Source organism: Carassius carassius, chromosome 38, assembly GCF_963082965.1.
Source record: "Carassius carassius chromosome 38, fCarCar2.1, whole genome shotgun sequence".
Classification (NCBI taxonomy): domain Eukaryota; kingdom Metazoa; phylum Chordata; class Actinopteri; order Cypriniformes; family Cyprinidae; genus Carassius; species Carassius carassius.
The window spans coordinates 20,054,469-20,068,879 of NC_081792.1; the positions used below are offsets into that span (position 1 = coordinate 20,054,469).

At 35.8% G+C, this 14,411-nt stretch overlaps 2 protein-coding genes across 2 annotated transcripts; both read left to right on the forward strand.

Moving 5' to 3' along the window:
* The first annotated feature begins 3,637 nt into the window (after positions 1-3,637).
* Positions 3,638-8,193, forward strand: LOC132119533 (dynein light chain roadblock-type 1-like). Its single transcript, XM_059529578.1, has 4 exons — positions 3,638-3,760; positions 4,082-4,157; positions 4,287-4,454; positions 7,885-8,193. Exons 1-4 carry the CDS (start codon positions 3,758-3,760, stop codon positions 7,926-7,928), a joined length of 291 nt encoding a protein of 96 aa, XP_059385561.1. The 5' UTR covers positions 3,638-3,757; the 3' UTR covers positions 7,929-8,193.
* A 322-nt stretch (positions 8,194-8,515) lies between these two features.
* LOC132119532 (microtubule-associated proteins 1A/1B light chain 3A-like) lies at positions 8,516-14,358 on the forward strand. The gene is made up of 4 exons (XM_059529577.1): positions 8,516-8,697; positions 9,973-10,028; positions 12,332-12,438; positions 13,061-14,358. Exons 1-4 carry the CDS (start codon positions 8,658-8,660, stop codon positions 13,221-13,223), a joined length of 366 nt encoding a protein of 121 aa, XP_059385560.1. The 5' UTR covers positions 8,516-8,657; the 3' UTR covers positions 13,224-14,358.
* Positions 14,359-14,411: the final 53 nt, after the last annotated feature.

Genomic DNA, 14,411 nt, shown 5'->3' on the forward strand with positions numbered 1-14,411 from the left:
AAATAAAAGATAAGAGCGAGAAGGTAAATGTCTTACCTAATGAGGGCAAATGGAAAGATGTAAAGGTTTTATAATGGTAATAAAATAAAATTGATCCATTTTCTCAAGTGCAGAGACAGCATACAAAAATGCAGTTTTGCAGAAGTCTACAGGACAGATCCAAGATAAGTAAAAGCAACCATTTTTGTGCCCATCAAATAAACCAGTCATTTACTACGACCATTTTTGCAGAAACAGTGTGTATGTGTGTTTGTGAAACTGGTGTGTTCATGTCCATGCAAATATGTGAGCATGTTAAGATGTTGTTGTATAGAGTTGGAAAGAGAAAGTACACCATATCTAGTTGTTTAACTGACTTTAGTCCAACTTGGGGCAAAAAGTCGATGGAAACACTCAGCACACGGACTGAAATTTGGACATTTGGCAAACAAACTGAGCATTTCTGTCGCAATATTACTGATTTTCAGCTGTCATTCTGATAGTGTTCAATGACATTTCTGTTGCTGACACATTCATTGGTTTTCAATGCCATAAAAAAACACTTTTTTACACTTCATAAAGAAAGTGACCATATATGACCATGTATAGGATATCTACATAAATTAAATTAAATTAAAAATGTTAGTATCCAAACAGTTGGTGGGCACCACTGACTTCCATAGTAGGAAAAAAACAAACAAACAAACAATGGAAGTCAGTGGTCCCCATCAACTGTTTGGATACTAACATTTTCCAAAATATCTTCTTTTGTGTTCAACAGAAGAAAGAAACTCATACAGGATTGGAAAAAGTGTAGGGTGAGTAAATTATAGATTTTTCATTCTGAAAGTGAACTACTCTTTTAAGGTTGCTTTATATAAAATAATATCTATGAATTAATGTAAAGAAAGAGAACGATTACACTTTTGTAAGTGATATGATTACTGAAGACCATGACAGAGTGTTAAACAAGGTATGTCCAATACCATAAAACATTCAATTAATAGTTGCAATAGTTTTACATGGACAGCGTTCCATAATTGAACATAACAAACAAAAACAAACAGATAGACACACACAGTGTTGCTGATGTATGGGTTGTTGCTGCTGTTTTTTTAAGCACAGTTTATAATTTCCAGGTATAGCAAAATGTATTTGGAAAAGAGCCTGCCATTGAAGGACAATATGATGATCTAATCTGAGATGTCCACATAGGCCTGAGAAAGCAAGACATGGCCAAGTGATAAAATAAGCAGCTGTTCAAACCATTAACAGCTGTAGTTTCCATAGATTTCCAAGAAAAGGACTTTAAAAATTAAAATGTATTTTTGAGTTAATTATCTAAGAATTAAAAAGTAAACAAAATTGTAAAGAAGCAAATTAGTATAACATACAAGTTTTTTTTTTTTATCAGTCAAGAACAGAAAAAAAAGAGGAAAAAGTGTTTTGTTTTCAAAAGGGTTTGAAATGAACTATAACTTGTGTTACGGTCACTGGGTCATATTTCCTGCCCGTCAGTTTGACTAAGACAGTTTGAAAATTTGTATGTTGGGATGGGACCCTGTCTCTTAAAATAATGTGCTTGCAACCGACTTTTGCTTTGTCATAAGATTTGCAGTTTGGTCTTCGTTTGGTAAAATGTGAGGCTATGTGTTTCTGAACAAAACCGGTATCAACACAAGGATCTTTTCATATCACTTTATAGGGAATCTGAGAAATCAGTGTCTCTGAAGTAAAAGTATTTATTACATGACAAGGAGATGGTGAAGAGGACCAGGAGGTGCTTGACATAGAATTTTGCAGGAGTAAGTAACACAGTACACAAAGCCCAGTTTTAAAAGGTGTTTTTCTCCTGAGGGAACATGGCTCTGTTCCCAGATAACTCCATTTAACAGCATGAAAGCATTACTAATGAGTCTGTTTTATGTCAAATTCTTGACTAATGAAAAAGTGAATGCCTTGGCTCTGGGCATTGAAATAACATTTTAAACCTCACATGAACTAGCTGCACTAACAGAAGGCATGATATTTCCATCTCAGCTTTCACACATTTCATTTGGGTTTACATTTGGATATGGATGCTTTGTGTACTTCAGGGCATGCATGTCTACAAGGGCTCTTATAACTAAGACTATAATTAGCATGTACAGGTGTGTCAAAGAGGAAATTACATGCTTGTATCTTACAGTTGATGAAAAATACTGTAAACATACCTAAATGTTAACGTGCAATTTTTTTTTCATCAAAACTAGGAATTATAACCGTAAATGTGTGAGTAAACTTCCTGTTTTGATGTTTTTATCACATACTAGAGCACAGGGAAAAAAGAAAACAGTGGAAAAAAATTTCACAAACTGTAAAATTGCTTGGTAATTCATATGTACAGTATCAATACAGATAAAATGTACAGTTGTAAAATAACAGCAGAAAATATTGCTTTGTGATTTGTGCTGTTAATTGACTCATAAATACAGGTATCACTGGGGCAGTACCTTTTCAAAAGGTAGATATTTGTACCTAAAGGGTCCATTTTGGTACATTAAAGGTACATATTAATACTTAATGTATGAAAACCTGATAAGTACAAAAGTGTACCCTTTAAAAAGATACCGCCCCATTGACAGCTTTTGTACCTTTATTTCTGAGAAAAAAAAATCATAAAATTCCTCCAAAAATGTGAGGCACTATGAATCCCTCCATCATGCATGTAGCTGCACATATGGAACGAGTCAAAGTTTCCATGTGTAGACTAAGAGTAAAGCTGAACGAGCGGCAGTCACTAAGTGGCAAACCTGAGGCGAAGTCTGGAAAGGAAGTAAATGAGCTCATAAACCCACAGTATGTCTGCTCATGTCTCCCACACCAGGCTGTACCTGAACCATCTTTACAGTGTTCAGGATATAAGCAACCTTAGTCAGGTGTGTAAACTTATTTTTGAACCAAGTTTATGTTTTTGAGTCAAGTTACCTTTAGCGATTTATACAATACTGATTATGTCAAAGCAGCTTTACAGTGTTAAACAGGGAAATAGTTTGTCAATAATGCAAGAAGACAATAACAGAGTCATTTGTCCAGCTAAAGTCAGTTCACTGATGTCATCATCCAGTTCAGTATTCTTACATTACATTTATCTGACGCTTTTATCCAAAGCAACTTACAATTGCATATATGTCAGAGGTCGCACACCTCTGGAGCAACTAGGGGATAAGTGTCTTACTCAGGGACACATTGGTGTCACACAGTGGATTCAAACCTGGGTCTCTCACACCAAAGGCATGTCTTATCCACTGCTCCATCAACACCCTTACAATAGTGTCTGTTATTTAGTGAACAACGTTATTTGTTCTTAAAACCTGTTCCATCTTCCATGTTCCATCAGCAGTTAAAGCAAGTTACATTTATTATTATTATTATTATTATTCATTGTTAAACCACATATTGGGTATTGATATAAAGTCCCTTTTAGTATAAAATATACATATCTACTTCATGTGATCAAAGACACCTTAACTAAAGTACTATATCCTACTTCCTACAGTGCAGAACATCCTTAGAAAAAAAAACGAACTCATTAAGTGCATAAATATTAAAGTTATATATATATATATATGAGAGACCTCAGGAGACCTCCAGATCAGAGCTGTTGCGGTGTCCTGCTTTCATCCAGTCCAGCAGAGGGCAGTAACGAGTGACCGACCATTCAAACTAGATACTTCTAGTTCCGTTCCGTAGCTTGCAGCATCAATCTAAGCAAAGAAAAATACGACTTACCATCACAATGGCAAGTACAGTTTAGCTATTAAACGTCCTAATATGAGCTTGTAATTTAAAGTACATATTTATTAGCTCGTTATTGTCTCGGTTAAGGTTTTTGTTGTTAACTTTGGCTCCAGGGCGTTGTCATAAAAGAGATGGCACTTAGTAAACAGATACTGCTCGCGTAAATATAATGAACAAAATCAAAAATACGTTTATTTTGTTAATGCAGACAGGTTTAGGGATTTTACAGAGCGGCTATTTTTTTAAGGATATTAAATCCTTAGCACTGACATGCGGCTTTTTTCATGTTACCTTTGCCGTTTTAATCACGTTTATGTTGCAGGCTGAGGTGGAAGAGACGATCAAAAGGATTCAGAGTCAGAAAGGAGTACAAGGAATCATCATTGTTAATGCAGAAGGTATCTGGCAAATGACAAATGCTTGCAGATGATTTAGTTTGTGATGTGCTTCAGTGGCAGCCTGAAATTGATCAAACAACGTAAACTTTGTTGTTTTATCTGTAATATTTATATGTGCTCTTTTAATAGGCATCCCTATCAAAAGCACTCTTGACAACTCAAGCACAGTTCAGTACGCTGGTAATGTCCACCAGCTGCTCATGAAAGCTCGGGGAATGGTGAGGGACATCGACCCTCAAAATGATCTCACCTTTCTCAGAGTCCGATCAAAGAAGAATGAGATTATGATTGCCCCAGGTAAAGAGATGTGCAAAATGCTTAAAATGCTTTAAATGGGACATCTGATGCCCATTTTCCACAACTTGGTATGATTCTTTAGGGTCTTCGTGAAATGTCTGCAACATATTTTGGTTAAAATTTCTCAGTGGTCGGTTAATAAACACCCTTTTTACCTTGTCAAAAACAGCTCTGTTCGCAGCGGCCTGTTTCGGTGCACGTCTCTTTAAATGAGAATGAGCTACTACTCATCCCACTCCTTTCTTCTGTCCAGTCAAACCAAAAATTATTCAGACACCAGATATAATTCTTGATTTTTTTTTTTACTAGTGGGTGCAGGATACTATAGTTCATTTATGTAAGTGAGGATAGCAAAATAAAGTAAACTGTGACACATTATACCCATAAATTATTTGTACAGTGGACTACCAGTAAAACTGATTATTCAGAGCAAAAATTATTCAGACACTTTGACTTGACCTTGTTTTGCTTAGAGTTACACTGTGTCAAAACACATTCATCTTGATAATGTCAGATAACACTTGAGTTCTTGTAATATTTTTAGTGGTGGGCCGTTATCAGTGTTAACGTGCTGCGTTAACGTGAGACTCTTATCAGGCGATAAAAAAATATCGCCGTTAATCTATTCTTAAAATTGGGTTGGGAGCTGGGTTTATACTAAGCAAGCTATGATGACTTTCACCTTGATATTTTATCTAACCGACTGGCCGAGGTCAGCCTAAAAAGATGCTCAGGACAGTTGACGGCCCACTGCTGCACATCGCCACGAAAGCTTATCTTTTTCACGTGTTTTTAAGCCTTTAAACATTAAAGCATCCAAACACAAAACACTTGAACATCGAATTTGCTTATTTTTGCTCTTGTGCCGACAAATACATACAAAATATGTCAAAACATCCACCTTGGAAATTATGCTCGAAGAAACTGTGAGTTATTTCTTAAGTGAAAGTAAACAGTTGAGGAAAAAAATGGGATGTGTATTATATTGGATGCGTTCATCGTCTCTTAAAGTGACCGCGCCTAATTTAGCTACTGGCTGCTGTAATGTTAATCCAAGAAAATGAAAATGAAAGTCACTCACTGCTCTTGACTGAATTACTTTGTAGTTTTAACAGTCAATTCAAAAATTATTCAGACACCAGATATAATTTTTGATATATATAGCAAAACTGTAATAATGTGAGAAATGTTGAAGGTGTCTGAATAAATGTAGGTTTGATTGTATATTTCATTTTTACAGTGAAGACTATCCAGTGCTGTTTTACATTTAATTATATGGTTTCTGTACCTTGACACCTACAAACTTGAAAAAAACTTTTTTTAAACATTGTATAAATAGCACAAATAAATAAAAATAAACGAACAAACAAATGAAACAATTTCAAACAGGGCCCACTGGTACAACCTTCACCGGGTCCCCGCTGACCCCAGCTACGGCCCTGCTCACGCCTGTTTCACACATACTCCGTCTGCAGTGCGTATGCAGACCGTGTGCATTACGTATGTGGTGCAGCATGGACTCGATGTGCTTTCACACAGTACGCGTTTGCAGTTCGCTACTTGGTACGTAAACGATCGCTGCACTGCTGCAGACGCAACGCTCCTGAAACGCAAATGGAATCCGTTAACATGGGTGCATAAAAAAATATGCAACGCATACGCACTGCAGACGGAGTATGTGTGAAACAGGCGTAAGGTTGTTTGCACCTTGTGCAATGGGGAATTAGTTTACAGCTTTTTCAAGCACTTTGTGATGCATTTTGGAAACACGAGATGAGCCCCTTTTCTAATGCACCACCTAGCTTGATAAACCCCTTCTCAAAGACTTACTGTTTGTCAATTTTATTTGGGTAACACACATATTCTGAATGCCTTCGGCAGAATTCGAATGAGCCATTTTAATCTAGATTAATTTCAAGATCACAGTGAGATTAATCTAGATTTAAAAAATTTAATCTATGCCCACCACTAAATATTTTATTAACAGTTTACAAACCTAGCGAATAAACTGTGATAATGTGTGAAATGTTTAAGGTGTCTGAATAAATTTTGGTTTGACTCTATATGGCTTGAAGGTGGTCTTATTCAAATAGCTAGCTATCTACATAAAAACTGGCTGCAAATTGAAACAGCTCACTGGATGACCGTTTTTTCAGACTCAGACAGCTCATAAAAAACTGGCTGTGTGTTTTCTTTTCAGATTTTCATAGCTAGCAGAAACCTAAATGCAAAAAATCTAAATTTCAAATTCCATCTGTTGAACCCTTTAAAAAAAACATTATATATATATATATATATAATTTTTAATTTTTATTGCAATAATAATAATTATTATTAATGAATAGTTCACCCAAAAATAAAAAATTGCTTAACATTTACCCGCCTTCAGGCCATGCTAGATGAGTTTGTATCTTTATCGGAACAGATTTGGACAAATTTAGCATTACATCACTTGGTTCTCTGCAGTGAGTGAGTGCCATCAGAATGAGAGTCCACACAGCTGATACATCACAATAATGTACAAGTAACATCACGACAGTCAAGCAAAAAGCTGTGCGTTTAACAAATTCCTCTTTTGAGATTTTTTCTGACTTCAAACTTCTGCTTCTGGCTAAAACACAAGTCTGTAATCTATAATATTGATTTTTCCAGTGAAAGAGTTGTCTTTTCTGAGAGAAATACATACTTTACAAGACATCAATTGATGTACCTTTCCATTTAAAACTTGTCATTTGAACCTTCATTCTGACGGCACCCATTCACTGCAGAGGATTTATTGGTCAGCAACTGATGTAATGCTAAATTACTCTGAATCAGTTCGGATGATTGGCCAAAATCTGGGTGAGTATATTTTAAGCAGTTTTAATTTTTAGGTGAGCTTTTCCTTTAAAATGTTAAAACGATCTAACTTAAAATTATACAAAAAAAAAAAAAACTTTGAGCCAGTGGGCCTTTGAAACTAATCTGCAGGTCTTTGAATAGTGTTTGACTAACCTTGACTAATGTTTTGCCTTGAATTTAATAAATTATATCTTATATCTTATTTTTTTTTTGTAGATCAGGAATATGTTTTTAATATTGCATAATATTTTTCTCAATCAAATAGCTGCCACTAGACGTGCAGACCATGTGTATGTCAGATGTGATGTTTAGAACTGACTGTGTTTTACAAGTGAATCTGATCCATTTGTTAATATCTGGTGTATCTACATTATGTATAAACATTGTGTGTGTTTGTGTGTGTGTGTGTGTGTGTGTGATTTACTGTATATTTCTATTCAGAATACAAACAGATGTGACCTAAAAACCTAAACAGATGTGAGTTGTATATGCCATAGAATTGTATTTTGATGGTTGTCTACACAAAGCAAAAAATACTGATGATTATGATCAGAAATTAGTAATGTATTTTATTCTGTTCTGTCCACAGACAAGGACTATTTCCTGATCGTCATTCAAAATCCTACGGAGTAGCCCCTGGATTCTTCATAGTTGCCGAAAGTGTTTCAATTCATGTTCTAGGAAAGTGAAGTTCTTGCTTATTGCAATAGTCAGTTTGTACTGCTGTTGCTTATCATTCCAATAATATGCTCTTTATTTGTAATTTATTGTTTTCTCATATTGTCTCTTTTGCAACTTCAGCTGTTCATCATCTGTAAGCATCAACATGACACTATGACACACTCTACTTGTTTGTGTTTGCTAAAAGGACAATAAAACAACAATGCCTTTCCTTTCATTTATCGTTTGCCTGTATATTTTCATATGGAATTAAATGATAAAGCCAAAGTGTTATAGAGTTTGCCGTAATGTAAAACATAATGGAGAAACAAAACATAATTAGATTCGTAGATAGATTTGAATGTATGATCTGTTAAATGATTCATAATTTTCAAAATACTTAGTAATTAATGCTATTATAAAGGGTTGCTAAAATGCAAAATAGTTGCAGAAACATAATTTTAAGATTAGGATAAAACTTCAACAAATGTTTTGTTATTAGTTTATGTATGTAGGCCTGTGCTTAAACTGGATGCTGTCCCTTTAAATCCTGCTATGACATCACGATCTTTAGTACATTGTCTCGAGCTGTTTTGCTTACAGTGAGTCAGAAGCTCGAAAAGAAGCGAAGTCGACCGAGAATTTAACATACAATAACATATAACGGCTTTTAGTTCCTTTTTACCACATTCAAGCCCAGTTATGCCATCCGAGAGGCCCTTCAAACAGAGACGGAGCTTTGGTAAGATGAGTTTTATTCGTGCTGTGTCAGCCAAGTGTGTTTGTTTATCAGGTTTGTTTTTGTCTTTAGCCTGCTAGCAGCTAGGTGTCGCACTGTTTACAGATTCTTATAAGGCTTTACATGATTATGAAATGATGTTTAGAGATACATTTAAGTTTTGAAAAACGTTTTTTAACGGACAGAGGTCAGTTGGTGTCCAGTGAGCTAACTTAGTCTGGCCCATAGGCCTCTTGTTTAAAAAACAACAGCTTTAATCTACAAATGATTTGTTAGAGATCATATAACGTTATACTTATTTTTATACTGGTTTATTGTTATCCACATTTGACCTGCCAGGTATTGGGAAGATTAACATCTATGATAGATATCTTTCATACTGATACTAGTATTCTTGCCTGTCTATTGATATAAATTAAAAGAAAGCGGTCCTTTATGAATATGAATTGTCATTAATAACAACATTAAAGAAATGGATGAAGATTACACATGTTGATTAATTGATGCTGTAATTTGAGCTTTTTTCTCATAGTCCAGACTGAGGAAAGGGTGCTGGGAGGGAGGAGCATAAAACACTTGCATAATCTTCTTAAACCTAACAAGAAACACAACATATCTGCTGTTTTAAACACATCTGTAAATGTCCGCCCAGGTCAATATGTTCTGCATATTTATTGAACCTTTGGGATTATGTAACTGACATGAATGACCCTGACATGGGTTTAGTTAAAATGATACATTGACACAGAGCTGTCCCAATAAGCAAGCTGACTTGACATCATTGTGTTTTAGCATTTGACATGCATGTTTTTTCTCAGTGCACTGTACTTTAACCGTATAACATATGTAAGATGTATTAATATATGAAAAGTTATTCTTCCCAAAGAGTTTAATATCTAGCATTTGTGGCATGTCCGCTATAAAAACAGAGTAAAACAATTTACTTCACAAGGGATTAGTACTTATTTTATCCAGAGTAACCCAATTTTATCTAAGAAAAGTCCAATTAAACAGTATTTTTGAGAGAATGTTTGGGTCAATCCAAGTTATGTATGTCAAACAGCAATATGCATCAGGAATGTTTATAGCCTTTTTCTGCTAAACAGGTTTTACAGAAGTGATGCTAATGCAGTAACTGTAGTGTTTAGAAGAATGAGGGATGACTACAGTCATGACAATCATACGTGTTTTTAGTTACATACACACATCCTAGTATAGTGTTGTAGTCTATGGTCATTTAAAGTATTACATTTTTGTTTTATTTTTCATGTTTTTCAGCTGATCGTTGCAAGGAAGTGCAGCAGATAAGAGAGCAGCATTCCAATAAAATTCCGGTGAGAATCTGTTTTGTCTTATGGATTTGTCGTAAATGAATTAAGCCTGAGTGAAACCTTATTGATTTCAAGATATTACATACATGCCAACTTGAGATTTGTTTTAAGTTGCTAAGATTCTTCTAAGGGGGCTTTAAAATAAGCTAAAACAACAACAAAAAAAATCGATATATTTCATATTTTAATTTTCCTTCTTTGAAGAACCAAGGTTCCCATGGTCTTAGGAAACCAGGACACGTGAGGAGGCCAGTGTTATTTTATATCACTGAGATGCTATCATAGGTTTGATTAATATTTTGAATCTTTTTTTGGGGGGAGGGGGGGGGGGGGGTTTGTCATGTTTATTTGTCATGATCTATTTATGTCTATATAGGGGTTTTTTCCATAACAATTTTAGTAGTGTTTCAGTACACCAGTTACTAAATTAAAATAAGAAATGTTTCCTTGTTGCCAACTAACTGGTATAAAAGTTTTTTATATTCTATTTTATTTCAGTTTAAAACATTTATTTTATTCTGATGATACCTTTTATTATTATTATTATTATTTTATTTTGTATTATTGTTTTCCTGCTAGTGCTAGTGTTAGTTTAGATAGCTCTAAAGTATTTTGCTGGGTAGAAATTCTTAATAAATAAAAAAATCCATATACTTAATCACTAAATCTGAAACAACTGGAAAATTGATAGATATTGTTTGAATAAATATTGTTATGGACAGTTGGGTACCTTGGAGTAAAAAAGGTTGAGAAGCACTGCTCTAGGCCTACAGTCGTCTCCAAAAGTTTTGAGAATTACATAAATATTAGTTTTCAAAAAGTTTGCTGCTAAACTGCTTTTAGATCTGTTTCAGTTGTTTCTGTGATGTACTGAAATATAATTACAAGCACTTCATACGTTTCAAAGGCTTTTATCCACAATTACATGACATTTATGCAAAGAGTCAGTATTTGCAGTGTTGGCCCTTCTTTTTCAGGACCTCTGCAATTCGACTGGGCATGCTCTCAATCAACTTCTGGGACAAATCCTGACTGATAGCAACCCATTCTTTCATAATCACTTCATGGAGTTTGTCAGAATTAGTGGGTTTTTGTTTGTCCACCCGCCTCTTGAGGATTGACCACAAGTTCTCAATGGGATTAAGATCTGGGGAGTTTCCAGGCCATGGACCCAAAATTTCAACATTCTGGTCCCCGAGCCACTTAGTTATCACTTTTGCCTTATGGCACGGTTCTCCATCGTGCTGGAAAATGCATTGTTCTTCACCAAACTGTTGTTGGATTGTTGGAAGAAGTTGCTGTTGGAGGGTGTTTTGGTACCATTCTTTATTCATGGCTGTGTTTTTGGGCAGAATTGTGAGTGAGCCCACTCCCTTGGATGAGAAGCAACCCCACACATGAATGGTGTCAGGATGCTTTACTGTTGGCATGACACAGGACTGATGGTAGCGCTCACCTTTTCTTCTCCGGACAAGCCTTTTTCCAGATGACCCAAACAATCCTGATGTCCCTGATGTTTTTTTGGAGAGAAGTGGCTTCTTTGCTGCCCTTCTTGACACCAGGCCATCTTCCAAAAGTCTTCGCCTCACTGTGCGTGCAGATGCGCTCACACCTGCCTGCTGCCATTCCTGAGCAAGCTCTGCACTGGTGGCACTCCGATCCCGCAGCTGAATCCTCTTTAGGAGATGATCCTGGCGCTTGCTGGACTTTCTTGGACGCTCTGAAGCCTTCTTTACAAGAATTGAACCTCTTTCCTTGAAGTTCTTGATGATCCTATAAATTGTTGATTTAGGTGCAATCTTAGTAGCCACAATATCCTTGCCTCTGAAGCCATTTTTATGCAACGCAATGATGGCTGCACGCGTTTCTTTGCAGGTCACCATGGTTAACAATGGAAGAACAATGATTTCAAGCATCACCCTCCTTTTAACATGTCAAGTCTGCCATTCTAACCCAATCAGCCTGACATAATGATCTCCAGCCTTGTGCTCGTCAACATTCTCACCTGAGTTAACAAGACGATTACTGAAATGATCTCAGCAGGTCCTTTAATGACAGCAATGAAATGCAGTGGAAAGGTTTTTTTTGGGATTAAGTTAATTTTCATGGCAAAGAAGGACTATGCAATTCATCTGATCACTCTTCATAACATTCTGGAGTATATGCAAATTGCTATTATAAAAACTTAAGCAGCAACCTTTCCAATTTCCAATATTTATGTAATTCTCAAAACTTTTGGCCATGACTGTATTTCAATACTGTTTCAAAAGACTATATCATTGTCTTGTTAATATTTTTTATTCCAGGTGATCATTGAGAGGTATAAGGGGGAAAAGCAACTTCCCGTCTTGGACAAGACCAAGTTCCTCGTTCCTGACCATGTTAACATGAGTGAGCTGGTAAAAATAATCAGGTAAATATAGTATCCTTAAATCCAGTTTCCTTTAAAATGATTTTTTTTAACTTGCTGAAAATTTAAACCAGGTTGTTGAGTGCATGATTTTCAGTAGATATCACTGAGATATACACAGAGAGCTTTTTTTGTCCATGAGTGGTGTGATTCAGCCTTGTCTAGTTTGTTTACTCGTCTGGTGGGGGTTTGAAGCGGGGTGGGGGAGGGGAATGCAATGGTGTGCCAATTTTGAGTGTCTTCTGACCCCGTAATCCACAGGGGATTCTACAAACCCTTTTAAACAGTTCAAACTCTTTGCACACCATCCACATTCTCTGTAGTGTATTCTTTTCCTTTATCCACTCTGGTGTATTCTTTTTAAAAGAATCAAAAATCATATCAGGCATATTGCTTGTATCTTGCGGCTATATTACTGAAACGTTAGGCATTTTAACATTTACTTCAGTTGTAAGCATCTCACTGTAAATCAGATTTTAGTTTTAAAGAAAATGAGGAACAAATGGAAATTCAGTTTTTGTGGTAATCAATATTATGCCAATCTCGACTGAGCTGAATTTGTACCGAACCCAGAATATCCCTTTAATTTGACTTGAATGTGGATGTTTTTGTCATTATAATCCAGACGTAGACTGCAGCTCAACCCCACCCAGGCGTTTTTCCTTCTCGTCAATCAGCACAGCATGGTCAGTGTGTCCACCCCCATTTCTGAGATCTACGAACAAGAGCGAGATGAAGATGGCTTCCTCTACATGGTTTACGCTTCCCAAGAGACCTTTGGTCGCTAAGCCAGCCACTCGCCGTTTGAGAGAGGGACAGCAGAGGGAGGAAGAGACGTCAACAGAAAGCAGGCTCACCCAATGTACTCCTCATCTCTACTCTTTCCTTGCTGGTGTGAAACAAAATCAAGCCGTTGTTTCTTCTCCATGTGTCACTACAGTGCAATACACAGCACAACCATAAACACTATTCAGACCGTTTGCCCCATTTCAAACTTAGTTTTTTTTTTTTTATAAGCTCAATGTGGGTTTACAATGTTAATACTTTGTATTTGGTGCCAGTTGCTTTTTTCCCTGGCATTTTATTACCTTTAGGCAGTTATGTCATATAATTAGTAGTATATGTTCTTGTAAATAAGTGAGTGTTTTATTTTCTTCTTTGTTTAGTGGTGCTGGTGTAAGATTGTAAAATCTTACTTCAGAATTAAGTGCTTATTAATCATAATGCAGTGTAGTTCTCATCAAATTTCCTGTCAGACGCATTCTGTGGTTCCCAAAACAAATCTGTAAAGAGACCAGTGGCTCCAAAGGTGCAGTAATTCAAATGAATTGAAGTATCAGGGTTTCTGAAGCCTTTATGAGCCTGGGTTTATTTATGGGCTCCTGTGTAAAAATAACTCATCATCCACTCATTGTAGAATAAAGATACTGCCTGACAGTAACTGTACTCAAAAGCCACATTGATCTGTACTGTACACATGTTAGCCTAAAGAACCTCTGAGAGTATTCTGCAGTCCGACTCACATAATCTTTAGTAGATGCGAATAAATTGCTTTTTTTGCACAATTAAAACATCTAAGATGACAAAACTATTAGAAGTTCAATAATTATAGTACATCAATATATATTCTCCTTTATTCTTGTTTTTTTCCCTCCTGTGTCACCATACGAGCTGTATGCCTTCTGGTAAATCTCTAATGAAGGGATTGTGATGCATACTTTGCATGATTTTTCTCATCCTTTTTTTATATTGATTTATGCAATAGATTTGTTAATTATTTCAGCTTTATTTAAAGCTAAAATACCAGAAAGACTTTGTAGATGTTTTGAAAAAGGGGAAAGAAAAAAAAATTGAAATATGTATGTCTAGGTATGTTTGAAATGTTTGAAAAATCTGTGTGTATAAATCATTGTACGAAATGATTATGATGTGTTGTTTTTCATTTCTAGACAATTAAGCACTGTTGATATCCTTAA